At 45.4% G+C, this 25,748-nt stretch overlaps 1 protein-coding gene across 1 annotated transcript in view; it reads left to right on the plus strand.

The window, feature by feature from the left end:
• The first annotated feature begins 10,815 nt into the window (after nt 1–10,815).
• Nucleotides 10,816–25,748, plus strand: part of KLHL4 (kelch like family member 4) — a 70,475-nt gene continuing 55,542 nt past the window's right edge. The window contains exon 1 of the mRNA XM_084813807.1: nt 10,816–11,592. Within this exon, the coding sequence (XP_084669933.1) occupies nt 11,168–11,592 (425 nt within the window). The 5' untranslated portion in view covers nt 10,816–11,167. The remainder of the gene's footprint in view (nt 11,593–25,748) is intronic.

Consider the following 25,748-nt stretch of genomic DNA (forward strand, 5'->3'; position numbering starts at 1 on the left):
TTCAGGAATAATTCCCACTGAGTTCAAACAGACCTACTCCCAAGTAAGTGTGCATAGGATTGCTGCCTTGGAACGTCTATCTATTTTTGCCTGCATGAGTTGTTCCCTCTGACTTGCCACTCCTGCACACTCCTTGGCTATGCTGATATCCATTGCAGCAGTGCAGAACAGCTGGAAGCAGATGACCTGGACCCACCAGGACAGTGTGGGATCTGGAAACCAAGCCCTATGATGAGCAGTTGAGCTGGGTATATTTATCTTGGAGAAGCGATTTTGAAGAGGAGATGTGGTAGTGGTCCTCTAATATCTGAAGAGCTGTCCCACCAAAGATGGGGCCAAATGTTGCTCCAGAGGGTAGAACTAGAACTAATGGATGGACAATTTGATGGAAGCAGATTATTATTATTATTATTATTATTATTATTAACATTTCTATACTGCCCAAAGCTCTTGGGGCGGTTTACAAAGATTAAAAACATTTAAAAATACAGTATACAGAGATTAAAAGCCATTTACATAAAGAAACACACGGACAATATTCACAAGAGAAAATATATCTAAAACAACTTCAAACAAGCAGTTTCAAGCAAACAACCATAACCATAAGACAATCCAGGATTGATTAAAACTTATGATATGCCGCCAAATGCCTGGGAGAAGAGAAAGGTCTTAACCTGGTGCCAAAAATATAACAATGTTGGCGTCAGGCAGGTCTCATCGAGATCATTCCATAATTAGGGGGGCACCACTGAGAAGGCCCTCTCCCTTGTTGCTGCTTTCTAAGCTTCCCTCAGAGTACGCAGCCAGGGGAGGACCTTAGATGCTGAGCAGAGTGTATGGGTAGGTTTTTGTTGGGAGAGGCGCTCCATCAGGTATTGTGGTCCCAAGCTGTCTAATGTTTTGGCTAAACATTAGGAGAAACACAGTGGGGTGTGTTGGATAGCTCCTTTAGAGTTCCTTGGATAGCTCCTTTAGGGTTCCTTGGAAAGCATAGCTCCTTTAGGGTTCCTTGGAAAGCATAGCTCCTTTAGGGTTCCTTGAATAGCTCCTTTAGGGTTCCTTGGGTAGCTCCTTTAGGGTTCCTTGGATAACTCCTTTAGAGTTCCTTGGATAGCTCCATTAGGGTTCCTTGGAAAGCATAGCTCCTTTAGGGTTCCTTGAATAGCTCCTTTAGGGTTCCTTGGGTAGCTCCTTTAGGGTTCCTTGGATAACTCCTTTAGAGTTCCTTGGATAGCTCCATTAGGGTTCCTTGGAAAGTATAGGTCCTTTAGGGTTCCTTGGATAGCTCCTTTAGAGTTCCTTGGATAGCTCCTTTAGAGTTCCTTGGATAGCTCCTTTAGAGTTCCTTGGATAGCATAGTGTCAGGAGCGCCCTAGCTGCCTCTTGATGATAGCCCCCAGCGGCTTCACATAGATGTTAAATAGCATCGGGGAGAGGATGGAACCCTGTGGCACCCCACAAGTAAGTGGCCATGGGTCCGAAACCTCCTCTCCCAGTGCTACCCTCTGGTACCTGCCGGAGAGGAATGAGCAGAATGCCTCCTTTCCACACCCTCCATTTGTCATCACTCCCTGCATCTGCACTGAGTGTCCAGCAAGCCCCCCCTCCAGCGCTCTCTCACTGCCAGGGTCACTATCTATCCCAGGAATGCTGGCAGGAGGAATCTCTGCCAGCTGCTGTGCTTGTGAGAGATGAGCGAGCTCCTCTCCCACGGATTGCTGCTCTTCCTCAGAATCAGAACTGCTCTGGGGCTCTATGGGCTCAGTTTTCACCCTGACACATAGCTCCTTTGGAGTTCCTTGGATAGCTCCTTTAGAGTTCCTTGGATAGCTCCTTTAGGGTTCCTTGGATAGCTCCTTTAGGGTTCCTTGGATAGCTCCTTTGGAGTTCATTGGATAGCATAGCTCCTTTAGAGTTCCTTGGATAGCTCCTTTAGAGTTCCTTGGATAGCATAGCTCCTTTGGAGTTCCTTGAATAACTCCTTTAGAGTTCCTTGGATAGCATAGCTCCTTTGGAGTTCTTTGGATAGCTCCTTCAGGGTTCCTTGGATCGCTTCTTTGGGGTTCCTTGGATAGCTCCTTTGGAGTTCATTGGATAGCATAGCTCCTTTAGAGTTCCTTGGATAGCTCCTTTAGAGTTCCTTGGATAGCTCCTTTGGAGTTCCTTGAATAACTTCTTTAGAGTTCCTTGGATAGCATAGCTCCTTTGGAGTTCTTTGGATAGCTCCTTCAGGGTTCCTTGGATCGCTTCTTTGGGGTTCCTTGGATCGTTCCTTTGGGGTTCCTTGGATCGCTCCTTTGGGGTTCCTTGGATAGCTCTTTTAGAGTTCTGACTGGTTCTGGCTGAAACCCAAGGTGGATTCACGCCCCCTGCAACATCAGAGCCACTAGCCTCCACTGGAGAAACATTCTTCTGGTAAGATGTGCTTGACAGATGTGCCTTGGGAAGTGGTGGACTCTCCTCCCCTTCGCTGGAGGCATTAGTGGCCATCTGCCAGTATTTGCATCCTGCACTGCAGATCGTGCATGGCACTCTTTGCTGATGCTGGTAGCTGTTGCAGGAGAGCAGATCGCCCCGAAACTTGTCTCTTGGAGCTTTCCACAGATGGGGTTGCCACCCTTTTCACTGGCCCTGCTCCTGTGCTGTTAAGAGCAGCCTTGATGCCAAGGAGACAGTGAAAACATCCTCTTCATTTATTCTCATGTCAGTAAAAGCTTCAGCCTGCTTGATTTCTAGCTCTGTTTGAGCAAACCACTCATACATTCTATCAAACATGAGCAGGGCAGTGCCGACTAGCCCTGCCCTGACATTCTGCACTCCGACTAGCCATGTCCCCTAACCTCTGTGTGTACAGTGCAAATGTTTGCAGAGAGACAGAGAGCAAGAGAGCGCCTTTGCTCATTCGGTTGTATGTGCAAAGGCTTCCACATGATCTGGAACCCCTGATTACAAAGGGTTCTGGATCATGTGGAAGCCTTCTTGCATACAGCTGTCTGTGCAAAGGCTCACCCCCTGCAGTTGTCTGTGCTGTATGTACAGAGGCCAGACTAATCAACGTCTGCCATGTTGGGGCAGGGATAGCTGGTGCAGCCCTGTCCCCTGCTCACGGGTTGGTAGAACGCATTAGTGGCTTATTTATTATATTTATATCCTGCCTTTCCTCCAAGAAGCCCAAGGCAGTGTACATCCTCCTCCTCCTCCTCTCCATTTTATCCTCACAACAACCCTGTGAAGCAGGTTAGGCTGAGAGTCAGTGACCGGCCCGAAGTCGCCCAGTGAGCCGGCTCTCCCAAATCCCAGTCCAGCACTCTAACCACTAAACCACTCTGGTCCTCCACTACTGATCTTCTTCTGTGATGTGCTGCTGCAGGGGAGAGCCAGTTGAACAGCCTTATCTGACAATGGTGCCCTTCAGATGTCTTGGACTACAACTCCCATAATCTAGTCCCATAAGTGGGGACTAGAACCTGGGTCTCCCCAGTCCCATGCTCTAACCACTACATCACACGGGCTCTCCTGAACACAGGGTTGCTTTTGTTTTTAAGTGGCAACCTGAATGCCACTGCCAGACGTGAGTGTACTCAAGTGATGGAGCAATTAGATCTCACTAGGGGTGCTGTGCAGACTTCACGAGGAAGCCCCCAAAGAGGCAGCCTCTTTAGGCAGAGCTCATTTTAAAAACATCGTTAATAATACCCAGATGACACACTTTTCATTGCTCCAGAAGGGTGCTGAGTTGGCAGAAAGCATGCTGAGCATGCTGCAAAACAGGAACATCTCCACACAACCTCATACTTAAGCCAGATTCAGGTAATATGCTGTTAGTGTCCCGCCAGGATCAATTTAAGTCTGTTAAGCTGTGGTTTCTCTGGTTTGTTGTTGTTGTTGCTGAATATATATATATATATATATATACACACACACACACACACACACACACACACAAACTGCTGAGCAAACACTTTTACAAGCACACACTGAAATGCACAGAAAACTGCAAGGAGTTGTGAATGTCAGAACGACTAGACCTCAAAAGATTATACAGTCTTGGGTGTCTTGCTTTCTTCTTTCCCTATTGTTTTTTTTTTTTACAAAACATTATAAACGTTGAATATGGAGGGGATGATGGTTACAAGCTGGCCATGAGCTCTAGCTCTGTGGGGGATCTGAGGGTAGGACTGGCTCAGAATGGCACTTATAGTTTTGAAGCCATTTCACTCACATCAAAACAGTTTATTTCAATTTGTCATTTTTTTTGGGCAAAACGGTGAAATAAATAAGAACGTCTTTTTAAAAAATGAAAGCCCAAAGTTGCTTTATTCGAAAGCAAAACTAAAGGCTTAAATGGCATCCCATGCTGCATTTAATTTTGCTGGGGAGAGGGAAGAGGAGAGGGGCATCAGAGGGAAGAGTTCAGTGGGGTGCTTATGCCCCCACCAACTGTCTTGTGCCCTGCAGATTCAGCTGCCCAAATGGTGGGTCCCGCTTATTCCATTGTGCAAGTGGAACCCACTGTTTGCACGCAACAGAGGTTTAGCACTTCCCAGAGGAAGCCCTGAAATGAGCAGAAGCACTCAATTCTTGATTGGGACAGGGCAGCGGAGTTCCCTTATGCGAGCTCCGCTAGCCTGGCCCATTCCAGAAATGAGTTCTAGATCTTCATTCTGCAAGTGGTGGGTACCACTTGCAGATGGGAATTGGTGGGGCGCAAGAGAGTCAGTGGGGGCATAAGCGTCCCATTAGATTCTGCGTACTGGTGAACAGTACAAATGTATGCATGACTAACCAGAGGCAAGCCCCATTGAGTTCAGCAAGACTTACTCCCATTCATGCCGATGAATGAGCAACGTGAATAAGTGAAACACTGTTTGGAGAGGGAGCCATTTTATGAAACTGTTTCTCCTCGAATTACCAGATCATTCATGAATTTTCACTCAAATCACTGTTTCTTGCCAGCAGTACAAGAATTCTGAATTAGAAAAGGCGAAAGATTTATACTCTGCATCTGTGACTCAGGGGAAGTGGAGGACATTTAACATTATTTGTTATGATGCCCTCTATATACCTCCGCTAGACAAAAAATCCTTGAATACATTCTCTACTCTTTATCCAATCACCCCTGCCCCCGCAATCAGATTTGTATTTTTGGGGGCTGCTATTAATGTATATATTACTGTTCTGGTTGCAAAATTTGCCCTGGCTGCAAGTAAGTTGAGAGTAAGGATGTTGGAGAATTCTGCCACAGACTCTAGTGAGGTCGGATTCTTTAGAATCCAGCCCCCTGGAGTTCATGGTGGAACGGGGCAATTCCCCCTGCCACCCCTCGTAATCCCCCTGGGATGGAGTCTACCCGGCAGTGGCAGCGGCTCTGGTGGCAGCTCCGCTATGTCGGCCGCCATTTGCATCCCTGCCAAGCCGTGATAGGCTACGTAAGTATCTATGTAGCCTATCATGGCTAATGCAGGGACGCCATTTGCGTCCCTGTCTTTTGCTGTGATAGGCTACATAAATATATACATAGCCTATCACGGCTAACACATGGATGCAAATGGCGTAGCAGCCGCCATTTGCATCCCTGCGGTAGCCGTGATTGGCTATGTATATATTTACGTAGCCTATCACGGAGAAAGGCAGGGAAGCAAATGGCGTAGTGGCTGCCATTTGCGTTTCTGCCTTTTACAGTGATGGGCTACGTAAATATATACATAGCCTATCATGGCTACCGCAGGGACGCAAATGGTGGCTGCTATGGCGGCCGCCATTTGCAGCCGCAGCCCAGCAGCGGATGGAGGTCGGGCTGTGGGTGGCCCTGGCCAGTGGCTCCGCAGAGTCACTGCGGAGCGGAGCTGGCAGGGGAGGATTCCGGGGGTGGTGGTGGAGCGCCTCCTCCCCCGGACAGATGGCCCCAGCAGAACAAGGTAAGTGTTTCGTACACCCCTAGTTAAGAGATAGGCATCAAACCACCCATAATTACATTCCAATGTGGGGCCCATATAAATTTCATTCTCCTTTATATGTGTCAGCCTAGTATCCCGTTGGGAGCTTTTGAGCCATGTCAATGTGATCTTGCATTTATATACTGTTTTTACTCTTGTATTTCTGTTTACCAGTTTTACTGTATTTATCTTACTATTTTTATGGTATTCCATTTTAGCTTATTGTCCTATCTGTATTTTATTCTATTTTAAATATATCAAATGGTGATGGCTTATCGCTTTTAGCAAAGATCACTCATTCATTCGTTCTGAATTAGAAAGGGCAAGTAGGGAACCCACAGAGACAGAGAAGGGACAGTCCGGAGAACATTGAAGATGCATTCTGGATTGTGCCCAGAATGATTTGTGCCTGGCTGTCTACTGAATTGGCTCAGGGCTTCACATATTCACACTGGCAGGGCGGTACACACTTAGGATTCCTGTTTGTGACTGGAAAAAAGATCACAGTCAGTGGGGGTTCTTGACTGCAAGGAAGAGCTGTAGGTGCATACAGCCCCTTCAGACTACTGCACAGCCCCTGGATGGGCACTGGGGCCAGTGAGCACATCAACACTGGGGGCAGGGCTAGCAGGCAGGGCCGCCCATCCCCCTATTACATTGGTGGGCTTCAACCGCACAGCCCTTGAGACTGTGACCAGAGCATAGGAACTGAGGAAGCTGCCTTATACTGAGTCAGACCTATGCTGATTCCATCTAGCCCAGTATTGTTGACAGTGACTGGCAGCAATGGCTGTCCAGGATTCCAGGCAGGATCCTTTCCTAGCCCTGCCTGGAGAAGCTGGGATTGAACCTGGGACCTTCCAGATGCAAAGCAGGGGCTCTACTTCTGAGCTAAGGCCGTTCTCCTCCCCTGGCTCATCGAGTAAATTTTAGCATGGGCTAAACAGGACCCAGGATGGGCTTACACATATTTCATCATCACCATCGCCATCGCCATCATCTTAAAAGTATTATTACATGTATATCACACCCTTTTTCCTCTTGCAAGGAACCCCAGGCGGCTTACATTATCCTCCTCCTCCTCTCCATTTTATCCTCACAACAACAACCTTGTGAGGTAGGTTAGGCTGAGAGTCTGTGACTGGCCCAAAGCCCCCCAGTGAGGTTCATGGCCGAGTGGGGACCAGAACCCGGGTCTCCTGAGTCCCAGTCCAATACTCTAACCACTACACCATACCGGCTGTCCTTAGGTCCTTATCACTAGCCTTATCATCATCATCATCATTATTGCTATTATTATTACATTTTTACCCTGTCTTATTTCCTCTTGCAAAGAACCCAAGGTGGCTTACATGGTCCTGCTCCAATCTGTCTAATCCTCACAACGACCCTGTGAAGTAGGTGAGGCTGTGACTGGCCCGAAGCCACCCAGCACGCTTCATGGCTGAGTGAGGGCTTGAACCCAGGTTTCTGGAGTCCCAGTCTGACACTCTAACCACTACAGCACACTGCCTCTCTCTCTGTAAGGGGAGGAGCTAAGGAGTACGGCATGCTTCTGTTCAGGGTCCCCGTCAGGCCGCCATGTCCTTTTCCAGGATACTTCATTCCACACCCCCGCCCCAGTTTTCCAACCCTCCCCCAATAGACTCAGCACTAGGGTGGTCCCTAATGTAAAAAAGATGGCATGCGTCTCCAAAAACGAGGGGCCAGCTGTGCTCCGATTTCAGCTCCGATTTTGGTGGGGCTGTGCATCCATTCTGGGTTTCTGTCAGAACCATCTAGGGCTCTAACAGGGCTTTCCAAGGTGCAGAACCATAGTCCCCAAATAGGTTCAGCACCTTGGATAGCTCCTCTAGAGTTCTGGCTGAAACCCAGAATGGATTCCCAGCCCCACTGAAATCAGAGCCATCAGCCTCCACTGGCTTGTGCTACCGGAGGTGTACAGCCACCCATTTGGAAATCGCGGGTGTCATTTCAATAGAAACACAACACACCTCACCTAATGGGGAAGACCACGACCAGGCGACCTGTGTGTGCCTGCTCAGTCTCCCGCCCAGGTGGTAACCAGGCTCACTGGGCAGCACTTCAGATAGAGGACACCTTCAAACAGAAGACTGCCCTCTGTAAATTAGGTCACATGGACCTTTTACGAAGCATTCTGTGACCAGTGAGCATGCCGAGTCCTCAGTGGGCTGTTTGGAGTGTGTGTGGAGGGGTTCCCCTCCTTCGGATCTCCCACCTCGTTGAACTTCTATACTTCTGCAAACTTTGGGGTTTCCACACGCTTGCTGATAGCTCCGTATTATGTGTGGATGGTGCCATTTGGCTCTATCAGGACCGGTACTCAGAGAATGAGTGTCCATCCTTATAGAGCCAGTGCCCCCACTGGAACTCATTTGCGTGGCTGAATTTTTTCACTGAAATTTGGCAGCGTGGCAGAAAAAAAATGGGCCAGTTTTCTTGCAAACAAGGACAAACCAGCCCTTTTCTCCTACCACGCTGCACAGTTTCAGTAGCAAATCTGGCAGTGGGGGTGGGGTAGTGGTGGCAGGGGGCCACAAAAAAGGCCACGGCAGCCACATGCAGGCCACAGACTGCGTGTTTCCCACCACCAATATAGAAATGGTCCTTCATTCTGATGATAAAAAGCAAAGCACTGCATTCAGGCTCATCGATGTGGTGAGAACAGGGATGTAGGGACTGCATAAAATCCATCCCGCCTTTCGTTCTGTCATCTGGGCACTGAGAGACTTGGATTTGTCTGTTCCCAAATTTGTGCAAATTTGCACCTGTGAAAATGCGCAGTTCCACCAAATGCACATTTTCATGCTTTTGCCTATGGGGCAAATGAGCATTTTTGGCTGGCTTTTTTATTTTGCGTATTGCTCAACAAGGAAATTTGTGCAAAATTCAGGAAAGTTAGAAAAAACGTTCCGCAAGTCCACAGAATCCGCCCGACAGGAGGGAGGTCAGTCTGCCGCGGAATCTATGGGTCAGATTCATGAACTCACTTGGTTCTGTTGTGGATTTCTCCGACTTCCCTAGGTGAGATCGGCACTCGAGCTCCTCCTTGACCCTGGATGATCCAGCCAGCCAGAGTTCCTGCAGAGGCTGCAAGATGCCTCTGTGTATACACGTTGCACCTGTTCAAACACTCCACTTGGAAGTGCTCTTCCCAAACCATCACAATAACAACAGGTGCTTGGATATTTATATTAATATGGTTGAATCTATTATTATATTTACCTGTAATTTGTATAAGATGCCCATAAAATAAATTATCTAGGCATCCTACAAATTAGGATGGGACTTTAAATCCATGCACTCTCTAGTGACTCCCAATCAACAGCACATTGGATACAGGTAGCATCATTATGCAGATTCTTTATATCAGGGGTGTGCAGCCTGTAGTCCTACGTCCTAGGAGCGCTGGCAGCTTTTGGCCTAATTCAAAAGCCCTCTGCAAGCAGTCAGTTCAGACCTCTAGCAAGGATGATCTGTCCCTCCCCCAGCAGCCTGCTGTGTGGGGAGGAATAAGAAGAGAAATGGGGGGAGAGAGAGAGAGAGAGAGATGAAATGAAATGAGGTGACCCCACCAGGGCCAGCTACAGGTTTTGGAGGGCCCATGGGCAAGACACCCCCAATAGGCATCCTTCTTCAGTGAGTCCACCTTCTCACTACCATTCTCACCAGCTGCCTCTCATCCTCCATCTCATCATTGCTTCCTAGCTCTCCGCCTGTCAAACAAGCAAGTGGAGGCAGAGAGCTTGAGAGGGAGAGAGCTAGGGAGCGAGTAGGCAGTGGTATCTACTGCTGCTCCTTCTCACTGTTGCCTGGGCCAGAGGGACAGGCAGGTGAACAAGAGAGTTACAATGATGAAAAGGAGGAGCAAGTCCAGGGGGCCCCTGCTGGGGTATGGGCCCTTGGCAGGGGCCCAACCATGCCTACCTTTGATGCTGGCCCTCAAGAGGCTCCACCCACTTTTAGCTTTGTCCCTGCCTACCACCAGCTTGCAGCCCTTGACACATTACCCTCAAGGGACTGTGGAAAAAAAAGGTTCACTAGCCTTGCTTTATAGTGTGTGTGTGTGAGAGCGAAAGGGAGATGAGCTGGATGGCATGAGAATATTTACACAGGCAGTTAGCCAGGAAACAGTGTTTTGTTTTCCCCAGAAATACTCCTTTAGGAAAGGCATCTCATCTGATGGTTTCAAGCTTCCCCTGCATCCCTTCATATAGTGGAGGTAAATACTACAACATTCTAGAAGGGGGGTGAGGGGAGGGGGTGGAGAGAGAGAGAGAGAGAGACTGACTTGATGCAAGACCTTACTACAGATTTTAAATGCTGTCTTCTTTCGTTAAGGGTAAAATTAGATGATGCTTGAGGACACCCGTTTCCAGTTATTTCACATTTTACAAAGGGGTTACGGGAAATGTGAAAGATTCTTAAGGAGAAATTGAACTGCTAGAGAATTGGGCTACAGAGGAACAAGCATTAAAGAGCCCCATAAAACCACCCACCCATTAAAAACTCTCTATCAAAGCTCACATCCCGTCCCTATCCATGTTGACTTGGAAAATAAACCTCTTTGATTCCATGTTTCCAAGAAAGAAGGCTTAAAGTTGTAGCCAGGCAGCCTGATCCTATAGTCAGGACTTCAAGGAAGTGCAACCTGGATTCCAGCGCTAACGTGAGAAGAGGCTTTACAAGCCAGGTGCATTCCAGTCCGCCTGGGGTGGGGTGTGGAATAAAGTATGAACCACTTTCTCTTTTATACGCAGCTGAAGTTGCAGGGTAAGATCCTTTAGGATGATAGGAGGGTAGGTTATATATTTGAGAGCAGAGCTCTACAGTGCTGTGTGTGTGAAAGAGAGAGAGAGAGACAGACAGAGCAGCAGTCGGGGAGTGTAATAGCAGATGCTTGCCTGCACTAAGCTGATTTACTTGTTTGAGATCTGACCTCATCATTTTGTCAGGATGGATTCCCACCTATATAGTTAGGAAGGTCTTAAGCGAAGTGTTCAAGATATACAGGGAAAGGAAGAGAAAGAGAAAGGAAAAGACGAATACCAGGACCTTTTTGGATGAAGAGACGACACTGAAAACACAGGAGACAGACAAACAGGGTCCATTTCCTTTCTAGAACAACCGGATTTTTGTTAGTATTTTTGTTGCTGTTGTTTCTCTCTCTCTCTCTCTCTCTCTCTCGTAATAACCCTGAACTTTCAAGGATGTCAGTATCTGGGAAGAAGGAATTTGATGTGAAACAGATCTTGAGGCTCCGCTGGAGGTGGTTCAGCCACCCATCGCAGACTTCCACAGGCACCGGAGGTTGCCTCCAGCAGGAAGGATATGAGCATAGAGGAACGCCGGTTCAGAACAGGCTGAAGAGCCACTCGCGGGACAGAAATGGGCTGAAGAAAAACAACAGCCCGATCCATCACAACGTCTTGGCGCCAGTGCCCGGCCCGACCCCGGTGCCCCACCGGCCGAGCCAAACTTGGCACGAGCAAAACCTCATCGAACATCTGCAAGCGACGGCGGAGGAGACACCAAAAGCTGGCACAGAGGAGAATTGTGACAAAGAAGATCCTGACAAGAGCACGCAGGATCTGCAGATGATCACAGAAGAGAACAGCAATGAGTCCATCGAGAGGTGGGTGCTTTAGATAGCAGTATTAAGCAAAACATTCTATTGCGTTCTGTTGCTGTTTTGTTACTGTTGCACCATCCGTGTGCATGGCACGTTAAGAAGTACAAGGGGACAGGTCCCTGCCCCATGGAGCTTACACAATCTAAAATTCGACAAGGGGGAAACAACAACAGAGAAAGAGGAGGGAAATGGAGGCAGAGGTAAAGAGGGGAAAATATGTATTTGCTTCAGTTCCACATACTTTGGCTTAATTACAGTAGGGTATGAGAATAAGGAATTGTACCAAAAGCTTCACAGAAAAGGTGGGTTTTGGCCCAAATGGCTCCTTTTTTTAAAAAAAAACCAAACAAACCTGTTCTTCTCACTCTTACTGTTATCTTGGAATTGCAGAAAGGAAAAAGGAATATACAGTCCAGGTCTTAGGAAGCATGTAAAAAACAAAACTGGGGCTTTTAACCCCAAATCAATAAATTTTCCTTCCGCTAAAATTAGCACGAACCATGCTGCACAAAATTTGGATATGTTTGGTGGCTGGCTTTTCCTATTTGTGTGATGCATCCCCCAAGGAATAAGGTCTTTCACGCTTCACCTGATTTTCTCCCCCTTTTCTCAGCATTTTCGGTGGCTCTGCGGAGCGTGTTAATTCATCCTCGCATAAATGATCCAGCTCTAAATTGTCCCTTCCCTGTGACTTCATCAATACATTCAAACTTTGATGAATGGAAAATGTTGGAGACACACACAACAGTGTGTGTGAGCACACATGCACACACACACACATGCATGCACGCACGCGCACACACACACACAGCTTTCGGTTTGTTGACATCCTTGCTGCTGCTGTTTATTTTCTCCTTGATACATATAATTAACCTTGAACCATGCAGGAAAGCAGCAGGAAGCTCCTCAAAGGTTTATTTGCAAATTGCATTAATCTCATGGGCTCAGTTTGCTGCAACAAGGACTCAAGACTGCAAGCCTATGCAGTCTTGTACACTTACTTGGGAGTAAGTCCCATTGAACTCATAGGATTAAACTCAGGCGATAAGTGTAGGATTAGTCTGCAAGCTTGCTATCCTAAACACACACATAGCTTGATCTTCTGGATGTTAACTCGGAAATACGCCCACCTCCCTGAATTCAATGCATGTCAATGTGGATAGAAATGCAGCCTTACTTGGAAGTAAATGCCAGTGAAAATAAATGGGACAACTTCTGAGTTCAGGATCTGGGTGCAGGCACCCTCTTGTGAGTTGAGTAAAGAAAAATGTAACTGATTTTATTTATTTTATTTATTACATTTCTATAACAACCAATAGCAAAAGATCTCTGATAGCAGTAATATCCTAATTTTGAAAACAAAACAAAACATGGATGGGGTAGAAGAGTTTGAATGATGGTTTCAGAAATAATGTTTAGAAATGCTCATAATTTCACTTGGCCCTTCATGTGCATGGACTCCCCCCCCCCCCCCTAAAATTATTATATATAAGCAAAGAACTTTAACCTGGGTTGGAAAATCTAGAACCTATTGGGGGAGGGAGACATACACACTGCATGTTAAACACAAGTGATTATATTTAATTTTGTCACACTGCAAATGTATTTGCTGCAATACAAATGATATATTAAATATTAACTCTCAGGCATTTTTCTGGTAGTAAAAATCTTATTAGACAACCAGCTTTTTCATTATGTCTATTGCTTGGGGTTGTGATATATGGCAGCTCTGATTCCTTAAAATCTGGGCAATTCAAACAGGAACCATAACAGATTATTGAAATCTATAGAGGGCTCATTCAGTGTTTTGTACCAGTGTAATTCTGTGCCAGCTTTGAAAAGCATACTGTGCCATACCTGGGAATTGAATTTCCCTTGTGAAATCTGACCATAGGTTTGTTTACTGCAAAGTACGTCTGATTGAGGTCAGTGGGGCTTACTCCCAAGTAAATGTCCATGAGAGTGCAACTTTAGCATGAAGCATGATCTGAAGAACAGTAGATGTGATAGAAGTCAATAGAGCCACCACTACGATGACACTGACATTGAGTGGCACTTGGCCATCCATTGAGGGTCTCCACACACCCACCAGCAGCTGCCAGGAAATGTGGAAAAGGGGAATGGAAACTCACCATGTGAAAGCAGCTCCATGAAACAAGTTCTTCTGAATGTTATGGGCTAGACGTGGGGCCTCAGACCTGGGTGCCAAATCTGGCCCATCTGTGGTCCCAACTGGTCACTCTGGGGTTCCCCAGGCTGTCCGCCTCCCCTACCCACTCCACTGCCAATTGTTTGGGAGTTTCCTGGCTTTGGTGTCATTTTTGCCCAATCTAGAAGATTGAAATGCCTCTCTTAAGGCTTAGTGACTGGCAGTAAGAGCTGAAGGCTCAAATATCCTAGTGCTTCTGGTATTTTGGTCCCACAGCTTTAATTCTGGCCTTATGCCTTTTGCTTTTGGTCCTGCCCACCACTGGAATGCAGCCCCCAAGTGCTTCTTGGAAGGAATGTGGCCCTCAGGCTTGTAAGAGGTTCAACACCCCCTGTTTTAAAGCCATCTAAGCCAATAGCCATAATTGCATCTTGTGGCTGGGAGTTCCATAAATGAATTGGGCATCACCTGAAGTAGTCCTGTGCTGTAGGTTAGACTGAGAGTTTGCAAACTCCATGGGTGAGCAGGTTGTTGATCCCCAGGCTCCCCCTAGCCCAAGTCTTACCGTCCACCTTGCTGTTATAACAAATAAATAATTTCCGAATTTGTGATCTCCGCAGTACATTAGGGCGGAGTGGGGTTGCAGATGGATGCAAAGAACCTCTAGACCTCAAATGAAATAGCTGTGGTTTGAGCGCAGAGTTTTCGAGGAACTGATGCAGTATCATTTTGCAGTGAAAATGCAGATGGTTTTGTTCTGATGTGTAGCTTCCCAAGCTTGTAAACAGGAGTCTTGGATATTAGCACAGTTTGCTCTTTTTCCTTTTCCCTCCCCATCCCTTTTTCCTTTTGTGTCATGTCTTTTTTTTTTTTTTTTAAGCATATAAGCCTGACTGTCAGTAGCTCTTCAGGGACTCCCTTTTACTAGAAATGCTAGGGATCAAACCCAGGACCTTCTGCATGCAAAGCATGTGGTCTGCCACTGAGGTATGATCCCTCCCCAGGCTGGGCAACAACACTGACAACTATAATGTGTGTTCCACCCAGAAAACACACTTGAGACAGAGAGAACCCCCCCACTCCAGTAACATCGTTTTTAAGTAGGGGCCTTCAACTTGGGATCAGAATGAAGAACCATTTTCAGTTGTTGGGCAGGAAAGAAACCCTACTGTCGAAATGCTTGTGCTCTCTCTCGCTGTGTGTGTGTGTGTGTGTGTGTGTGCACGCGCGCGTTTGTGTGTGTTTGAGTATATATGTGTGATTTAAAGAAGGTTGCTGTGTGGATTCTCATATTTACTTTAGAGGTAAAAAAGGCTGCACGTGAAAGCTTGATCACCCCATTTTCATGCAGGGATAGGTTTGTCCTAAAGGGTACATCCTGGCTTAATTGTCACTGTCCCCTTCCCAGGGAATTCTGGGAATTGTAAGAGGGAGCTAGGAATATCTAGCAGAGAATTCTCAGGGTCAAAACAGACTTTAAATCTGTATCTAGCAGCTGTGTCTAGCAGCAGAAAGTACTGTCTGTGACAACACAGTTGACATTTTAAATGCATTCAGAATAAGTACAAATGGTTTATAGGTTGCATTATATTGGATTGGTACTTTATTCTGTTTTACTGTTACATGATGGGTTAAAAGCTGTTATCTGTCCTAAGCCCCAAGGAAGGGCTGGACTAGAAAGTGAAAGGCATCCTCATGTTTAACATTCCAGAACCTAACAATTAAGGGCCGTTGTGACACTTTTCATCTGCTGTCTTCCTTTCCCAACCATGATGACACATGCCTACTATCTGTCATGAACTTTACTGAGTGACACATACAAGAATTGTGGACTCACCTAGTGGGAATATATAGTCTTGAGTCACAACTTCTTTCTGGCAAGGAGTCATGGCTGTCAGGATTGACTAGGTGCTGTGTTTTCCATGTCCTCTTAAATTACTATATTCTCATTACCATAAGACATTGTGTTCTAGCCAGTGGAAGCTGGTGGCTCCAGTTTCCAGAGGGGCAGTGGTTCCATTCTAGGTTTTAGTTAGAATCAGCCAGAACTCTAAAGGTGCTATCTAAGGTTCTGAACCCATTTTGCACCTTTAGAGCTCTGGATGGCTCTAACTAACACCCAGAATGGAATCGCTGCCCCTCTGAAACTGGAGCCACCAGCCTCCACTGGTTCTAGGCATTAAAAAGAAAGAAGGAAAGAAAGAAAGAATTGCCCACAGTATTTTTTTGTTTTAGTTTTTCTGTGACTTGAATCCAATGGTGCTGTAGTTCAACTGGAAGACAACTTCAACTATCTGATTTCTATCAGCCCCCTTTGCAACTGCAGTTTCCCCTTTAGGACTGACTACCCCCCTACAAGCCTGCCTGCACTTTCAGTAGTTGTCTCGGACCTCTGGAAGTGGATTCCATCAGGGGTTCATCAGGTCTTTACAAGTCTTCAGCTCTGAATTCCCACCTATTTTCACTTGCCTTTACATAGTCTGCAGGTTTTATTGGAATTAACTGTTTTTATAGCATTTTATGTAATGTTGACTGATTTTCTATTGTATTTGTTTTACATAGTTTTGCATTATATTTATCTTGTATGCTGTTCCACACTGTTCCAGAGAACCTCTTAGCCTTCAGGAGCAGCTATTATTATTATTATTATTATTATTATTATTATTATTATTATTACATATCCATAGCTGAAGCTCTCTGGGCAGTTTACAGGCACTATGGTGGGAAGGAGGTGGTGGCAAAACCTTATTGCATGAGTGAAACTCTGCTCATAAGTGCAACCCTGCCCGAGCAGACCAAATATTGATCTAGTCCAGTATCCCTTCCTATAGTGGGCAACGTATATTTTCATGAATCCCAGAAATATAGCCAGAAGGCAGCAGTCTGCATGTGCTGTGCCCCCCGCCATCAAGTGGTTTTTTCAGTGGTATTCTTCTCTGAACATAGAAACTCCATTCATAACTGTTGATAGACCTCACAGTTCTCTAGGATCCACGTGCATGTCAGGAAAGGTCCATCAAGATGATTCATATCCAAGAAATGTCTCGTTTCTCCACAAATGGTCAGCATGACCAATGCATTCTCATATCTAGTAGTGAACTCATTCTCCAGATGTGGACTCTTAAGTAATCAAAAGAGCAATACTCACATTAAAGACTGTGGTGTTACAAGGCTTGGGGAAATCTTAACCAACTACCCCTGCCCCCAGTAATATTGGGGAAAATCCTAAGGGAGTGGGGAGAGACTCCAAAACAGCCTATAGAGGACTGAGCATGCTCAGTGGGTATGGAATGTTGACTGGCTGTTGGGGCTGGATAGGAGATGGAATGGAGTCTATTAGAAAAGGGCATGGCAGATTAGCTGGAACCCTGAACAGATCACTCCATACTGCAACATTTTGTTCCAGGTCCATCCCATCCTCATCAGTGTTGTTGTGATTATTAATACTTCACAGAATAATAATTACAAAACAGGTTTCTGTCCTGAGGAGCTTACAATCTAAATTTAGACAGCAGGAGACCCCAAGATGGATTCACCACCTCTACTGTTTCTCTGAATCCACTCTGCAACTCATCAAGTGAATAAGGGTTGCTTCCAACAACAGTGCATGTGCTAAAGAAATTACAAACTCACGGTACCCTTAGCACATCTGGGAGAAAGGACCTAGCATCTAAACATGCATTTCCACCTTCAAATAGATAGTACAATCCATGTTACCATGAAAATATGCTGCTACTGATGTTGAAGCCTTTTCTCTGAGGCTTGAGACAAGGCTTCTAGGTAGATTGGAGAGCCGTGACCCTGGTAGAAAGGACCTATGTGATTAGCCCCACCCATGTAGGTCCTGAGTTCATATATGCTTAGTGCAATGCTGCAGGATCTCACCAGCAATTAGTGGCTCTGAGATCATTTCTGGTAAAAGCATGGATGATCCCAACCAGCTTTAATTTTGGGATAGAACCATAGAGTCCCTTTCAAGCCATTGTGAGACCTTTGGAAATTTGCTCTCTGCAGAGTTACACATTTAAATTTCAAGTCACATCTGCACTTTCTATGCAGATGACATTGAACTGGACCACTAACTAATAGCAGCGTAAGCTTATTTCAAGCTCACACAATCAACGTCACCCAAATAAGGTCAGGGTCGGCTAAACAGAAAATCATTAAGCTGCCTCCAAGTCTGCATACAATGGGCGGGAGATTGACAAGGTGAGAGGTACATGCCTTGCCTTCAAAAAAGTTGGACAGAGAGCCATAGAAGCTTTAGCTTCTCTTCCCCCACATCAGATCAATAGTTTATTATGATTACAGGAACAATACATACTAACAGAAAGGAGAAAAGCTACAACTGATGTCAAAACAAAAAAGGTTTTAATCAGGAAATATGAGGTCTGATAAATCATGTTCCTGTTGTTATAGTCTTTGACTTCTGTAGTATTATTGAAAATCTGGCCTTTTGTTTTCAATCAGATAAGTTCAGAGATGAGGAACAAAATACACGGGAAGAAGAAGTGAGAAGGAAGAGATAAGGCTTTGTGTGTCAACTAGACAAGGCGTCATATAAAGAATGAGTAAACAGCACTTGCTGTTTTGGGATAACAATAGTGTTATCAAATCACTACAGAAAGGCATCCCACATGCCATTAAATGTGTGAAAGATATTCCTTTGTATATAATTCCCTCACTCTGAGTATGCATTCACATGGATGTTGATGGGAGGTTGCAAGATTCAACAGTAATCACCTACACAATTAAATAGAGATTTAAGGGATAAATGTAAGACAATTTAAAGGCTTAAATGCAAACCCAGGAAATTTCTGCTGACAGTGGCTAGTACGTTAGCCTTAGCTCTGTGCTGCAACATGAAGCAGTGCAAGGAATTGAGGTCTGTAAGAAAAAAAATAGGTCTAATATAACATTTTTCTACACCCTCCCCTCCTTGTTTTGTTTTTCCTTTCTTTAGCTGTCAACTTCCTCCATCCATCATTCCTCCCCGCCCTGCCTAGGACTCTTGCAAGGAGCTGCTGTCTAGAAGGCAGCTGCCTTTGGGAAGATGACTAAGGGGGAGAAACCCTTTGAGGAGCATTACTTTTGTTTCCTTTCAACATTTTTGGGAGGATTGGTTTTTGCTTATTGGTAGGGAGAAAGTTATGTTTGGAACTTTGGCTTTTTGTTTTAATTATGTTATTGAGATGTTGCTGTCTTGAACTTTTATACATTTTGTTTTATTGTTTTGTATTTTGTACTTGTATCTGTATTAACCTTTGTGAGCTTTGTGATACTTGGGAGGGTCTTATTGTTAGAAAGGCAGAATAGAAATATACCATACTTTAATATAAAATAGCATAACATAATAATGTGTGTCTATCTCTGAGTTGGGCTTTTCACAATCATATTTGCTTGCGAGGGGCTATGATAGAGCTAGGGATGAGATTTCAAAGAGGTTACAGGATGTTGATATTCAAACAACAATGGCTGTTGCTGCTGAAAGTCGCTCTAACAAGATCTATAAAAGCATCATGACCACTCCGGGGAAGGCTCCCCCGTATTTGATTTCCATCACCTCACATGAATTGAGATGGCTCATGACTTGGTGTAGACTGAACTCACTCCAATTGATGGAGGTGAAGGCACGTTATAGGATCCATCATGGCATGAGTGCAGATTGCCCAGCTGGTTGCCCCAAGGTAGAGGACATGGTACACTTTTTAGCAGAATGCCCATTGTATAGCGATTTGAGGAAGCAATATCTTGAGCCCCTATTAGCTGTGCTTGAGGATACTTCTGGTGCAAGTATAACTCGATTATTATTAGCTGGAACAGATCATTATACATCATATAGGACTGCTAAGTTTGTCAGTCGAGCCCTGGAGAGGCGAAAGTCATTGACTGTTATAAAAAAACTAAATCCGTAAACATGGTAATAATATTCTGGCAGATACTGTTTTAGGATTTTAAAATGTTTTTAACTTGCTCTTGTTAGTTATTTTATTAATAATTTGTACTTTGGTCTCCCTTTTGGGTTGATGTGAGAATTCTATTTGTTTTGTGTGCGGATGGCCTGATTGGCTAAAAAGCAATAAACTGATGATAAATAATGTGTGAGATGTGACATGTGAGACACACTAAATTGCTGCTTCTTAACCCATGTCCAAACTCCTTTCTATCCTGTAATTCATTTCCTGCTAGTGCTGGGTTGACTGTCAAAAACTGTAAAGTTTGTTCTATTTTTTTTTGTGGGAGGCTGTCAGGGTTCCTTTTATGAAATGAAGAAATGAAACTTAACTGGGGAAATGAAACTGAAACCTAACTGAGGAAATGAAACCACTCCTCTCAGGGATACCTCCTCCCAACAAAAAGCCCCCCAGGTCTCTAAGCCTTTCCCCCCTTTGCTTCTGTAGGCATCAAACCTTCGCAAAGGCACTATGGGGTGAATAGGGAAGGTGAAATTGCCTCTCCTCTGTTACCTTTTGATGGGTGAACAGGGCATTTTTTTTGCCTCAGGCAAAGGTCAAGATGGAGCTTAACCTTCTGTGTATAGATACCAGCTGAACTGGCAATTGAATCTTACTTCAACATTGGTGATGGGATAGTATTCTCCCTGGCACCCAAGTCAGCAGGCTAGTTGGGGGGGGGGCAGGATGAGCCATATGGCATGCTGCATGCATAGCTTTGTCCTCCAGCAGAAGGGAACAGCCGGGGTATCAGGAGCAACAGCCAGGGGGCTGCCACCACTGCCTCCCCACACCTGCCTCCTGCGGCCACTTCTTTCTGCCTAATGAGAGCCACCCCTTTATGGATCACTGCCTTGTTGTGGCGAAGGGGCTTGCGTAACTCAGTGAAGCCATAAGCTATGCCGTGCAGGGCCACCCAAGACGGACAGGTCATGGCAGAGAGTTCTGACAAAATGTGGTCCACTAGAGAAGGAAATGGCAACCCACTCCAGTATTCTTGCCAAGAAAACCCCATGGAACATATCACAAGGCTAAAAGATATGACGCCGGAAGATGAGCCCCTCAGGTCGGAAGGTGTCCAATATACTACTGGGGAAGAGCAGAGGGTATTTCCAAGTAGCGCCAGAAAGAATGAAGCGGCTGGGCCAAAGCCGAAAGGACACTCAGCTGTGGATGTGTCTGGTGGTGAAAAGAAAATCCGATGCTGTAAAGAACAATATTGTTTAGGAACCTGGAATGTCAGATCAATGAATCAAGGTAAGCTGGAGGTGGTCAAACATGAGATGGCAAGATTGAACATCGACATCTTGGGAATCAGCGAACTAAAATGGACAGGCATGGGTGAATTTAATTCAGGTGACCATCATATCTACTACTGTGGGCAAGAATCCCTTAGAAGAAATGGAGTAGCACTCATAGTCAACAAAAGGGTGAGAAAAGCAGTACTGGCATACAATCTCAAAAACGATAGAATGATCTCAGTACGAATCCAAAGCAAACCATTCAACATCACAGTAATTCAAGTCTATGCCCCAACCACTGATGCCAAAGAAGCTGAGGTTGATCGATTCTATGAAGACCTACAACACCTTCTAGAACTAACACCAAAAAAAGATGTCCTCTTCATCATCGGGGATTGGAATGCTAAAGTAGGAAGTCAATAAATCACCGGGATAACAGGCAGGCATGGCCTTGGTGTACAAAATGAAGCAGGACAAAAGCTAATAGAGTTTTGCCAAGAAAACACGCTGATCATAGCAAACACTCTCTTCCAACAGCACAAGAGACGACTCTACACATGGACACCACCAGATGGTCAATATTGAAATCAGATTGATTATGTCCTTTGCAGCCAAAGATGGAGAAGCTCCATACAGTCAGTAAAAACAAGACCTGGAGCTGACTGTGGCTCAGATCATGAGCTGCTTCTTGCAAAATTTCGGCTGAAATTGAAGAATGTAGGGAAAACCACTAAACCATTCAGGTATGACCTAAATCATATCCCTTATGAATATACAGTGGAGGTGAGGAATAGATTTCAGGGATTAGACCTGATAGACAGAGTGCTTGAGGAACTATGGACGGAGGTCCGTAACATTGTTCAGGAGGCAGCAACGAAATCCATCCCAAAGAAAAAGAAATGCAAGAAAGCCAAGTGGCTGTCTGATGAGGCTTTACAAGTAGCTGAGGAAAGAAGGGAAGCGAAAAGCAAGGGAGAAAGGGGAAGATATACCCAACTGAATGCAGAGTTCCAGAGAATAGCAAGGAGCGACGAGAAGGCCTTCTTAAATGAACAATGCAAAGAAATCGAGGAAAACAACAGAATGGGAAAGACTAGAGATCTCTTCAAGAAAATTGGAGATCTCAAGGGAACGTTTTGGGCAAAGACGGGCATGATAAAGGACAAAGAAGGCAGGGACCTAACAGAAGCAGATGAGATTAAGAAGAGGTGGAAAGAATACACAGAAGAACTATACAGGAAAGATCTTAATGTCCCTGATAGCCATGATAGTGCGGTCACTGAACTTGAGCCGGACATCCTAGAAAGTGAAGTCAAGTGGGCCTTAGGAAGCATTAGTAACAACAAAGCTAGCGGAGATGACAGTATTCCAGCTGAGCTATTTAAAATCCTAAAAGATGATGCTGTGAAAGTGCTGCACTCAATATGCCAACAAATTTGGAACACTCAACAATGGCCGCAAGACTGGAAAAGGTCAGTTTACATTCCAGTTCCAAAGAAGGGCAATGCCAAAGTGTTCAAACTACTGCACAATTGCACTCATTTCACATGCCAGCAAGGTGATGCTCAAAATCCTACAAGCTAGGCTTCAGCAGTATGCGAACCGTGAACTACCGGAAGTACAAGCTGGGTTTAGAAGAGGCAGAGGAACTAGAGATCAAATCGCCAACATTCGCTGCATCATGGAGAAAGCAAGAGAATTCCAGAAAAATGTCTATTTCTGCTTCATTGACTACGCTAAAGCCTTTGATTGTGTGGATCACAACAAACTGTGGCAAATTCTTAAAGTGATGGGAGTACCAGACCACCTTACCTGTCTCCTGGGAAACCTGTACAAGGGACAACAAGCAACAGTAAGAACCAGACATGGAACAACTGAGTGGTTCAAAATTGGAAAAGGAGTACGACAAGGCTGCATATTGTCACCCTGCTTATTTAACTTATATGCAGAGTACATCATGAGAAATGCCAGGTTGGATGAATCAGAGGTCGGAATTAAGATTGCTGGGAGAATTATCAACAACCTCCGATATGCAGACGATACCACCCTAATGGCAGAAAGTGAAGAGGATCTCAAGAGCCTCTTGTTGAGGGTGAAAGAGGAGAGTGCAAAAGCTGGTTTGAAACTCAACATTAAGAAAACTAAGATCATGGCATCTGGCCCCATCACTTCCTGGCATATAGAAGGGGAAGAAATGGAAGCAGTGACAGATTTTATTTTCTTGGGCTCCAAGATCACCACAGACGGTGACTGTAGCCATGAAATTAAAAGACGCTTGCTCCTTGGGAGGAAAGCTATGGCAAACCTAGACAGCATAGTAAGAAGCAGAGACATAATCTTGCCGACAAAAGTCCGTCTAATCAAAGCTATGGTTTTCCCAGTAGTAGGGTATGGCTGTGAGAGCTGGACTATAAGGAAGGCTGAGTGCCGAAGAATTGATGCTTTCGAACTGTGGTGCTGGAGAAGACTCTTACGAGTTCCCTGGACTGCAAGGAGGTCAAATCAGTCAATCCTAAAGGAAATCAACCCTGAGTGCTCATTGGAAGGACAGATACTGAAGCTGAAGCTCAAATATTTTGGCCACCTAATGTGAAGAGAAAACTCTCTGGAAAAGACCCTGATGCTGGGAAAGACTGAAGGCAAAAGGAGAAGGGGACGGCAGAGGATGAGATGGCTAGATAGCATCACGGATGCAATGAATATGAACTTGAGCACGCTCCGGGAGAGAGCGCAGGACAGGAAGGCCTGGCGTGCTATGGTCCATGGGGTCATGAAGAGTCGGACACGACTGAATGACTGAACAACAACAAGAAATGAGAGCCAGTGTGGTGTAGTGGCTAAAGCGTTGGACTGGGAGCTGGGAGATCCAGGTTGTAGTACCCACTCGGCCATGGAAGCTCACTGGGTGACTTTGGGCCAGATACTGTCAGCCCAACTTACTTACCTCACAGGGGTTTTTGTTGTGAGGATAAAATGGAGAGGAGAAGGATTATGTACGCCACCTTGGGTTCTTATGGATAAAAAAAAGGCAGGATATAAATGTAATAAGTAAGTAAATAAATAGAGGTAGGGCCAGTCCTGTATGGGAACTCTACTAACCACTTCTACTGTAGCCTTTTTTGCTGCTTGAGGGTGCCATTTCATCTCCAAATGTCTCAGAATTACACTACTGTATGACACAGTCTTTTCCTGGGACATTGGGGGTAGGGGTGGGGTGGGGTGGGATTGCGGGTGATTTTGGTTCCACCCTATTTCCTATATCTTAGCTCTGCTCCTATAGAATCTTCACACATTGCAATGAATGCCCATGGAGCATTCTTGCCTCCTATATGCATTCAGTTTAACTTCTGAAAGAGCCCATGTCAGTACACACTGTTTGCACACAGGAGTCCTTACATTCCCTCTTCTACAGACATTCATCATAACATGGGAAAACTCCTGATGTCTTTCCATCATCCCTGCTTCTCTCCTCCACAATCTTGTCTCTTTCTTGCCTTCAGTCTTAAGTGTCACCACTTCCGTGACTGTTAATTTCCTTGACATCCCCAATATGCTCTGTGAATGTTTTCCCTAGCCAAACTGTCCTTTCATCTCCCTTTCAGAAGCTGCACAGTTTGGAAGTGTTCTGTGCTTTCAGTTTATCTTGCATGACATTACTGAAGCTCAGCCAATGGTTGTGTGGTCAGAAGGTACAGGCAACAGCCAATGGCCATGTTGGCTGTGGGTGATGGGAGTCATAGTCATAGTCTAACACATCTGGAGAGCATCAGGTTGGGGAAGGCTGGTTTAGTTTACAACAAGTATTAGATTAGCTAAAACCTACTTGGCACTGCCATGGGCAAAATGGCTCCAGGGAGGACCTTTTCAACTCTACAGGGCAAAGGAAACAACATATTCTTTATGTGAGCATTTTTCATACTGCGGCAGTTTGTTTCCTCTTTCTTTTGGTTCTCTTGTGCCTAATGCTAGACTTTTTGGGTTTAAAGCTTCTGCACTGCAAATCAGGTTTTCCATTTAATCACATTACACTCAGTAGGGGCATCGTTTCAAATGTAACTTAAATTATATATTATAGTTCCTCATTATAGACAGCAAAAATTGGCTGCGGCTGTTACCTAAGGGAGCAGCAAGTGTGGGCTGGCCACACAGGAGTGGCCTTTCAGTAAAGGTTATATGCAATTCTGTGAAAGGCAGAGGTATTACGAGAAGCCATTTTACAAGGCCATTATAGGCTTTCTATCCTGCCATTGATGCCAGAAACACACGAGAGATGAGTGCGTGTGTGTGCGTGTGTGTGTGTGTGTGGCTCCATCCAAATTCTTTGAAGCAATGGCCCCGTGGGGGACATGGCCCCCCAGCAGCTGCCCACAATTCTGGCAGGACATGAGAGCAGAGGTGTTGAACTGCTTTCAGTCCAAGGGCCAAATTCCACTTTGGAGAGGCCCTCTGGGGCTGCAGTGATTGACAGGGCTGGAGGCAAAAAGGCAGGGCCCAGAACACCAATAATACTAGAGCTGTGCACAATTGGCCTCTCAAAATTCTCCAGCCTAGTTGTGGGCAGATAAATTGGGGGGGCAATTTCACTGAATTTTTCCTAGGGGAAAAACTGCCCAGGGAGCTTCGGCTATTGGGCAGTATAGAAATAAATAAATAAATAAATAAATAAGGAGAAACTCTCCAACAGTTTCTCACAAGTACGGCTTACTATTGGCAGGGGTTGCAGTACAGCTTCTTTCTCCCCCCACCCCAAGGGTTTTTGGTTTATTGCACTGCTCCTGCAAGTGGCAACAGCATCAACTATATTGAGGCTTCCGC

The sequence above is a fragment of the Heloderma suspectum genome, chromosome 9, assembly GCF_057233095.1.
Source record: "Heloderma suspectum isolate Gila_16-S chromosome 9, 16-S_ref, whole genome shotgun sequence".
In the NCBI taxonomy this organism is placed as follows: domain Eukaryota; kingdom Metazoa; phylum Chordata; class Lepidosauria; order Squamata; family Helodermatidae; genus Heloderma; species Heloderma suspectum.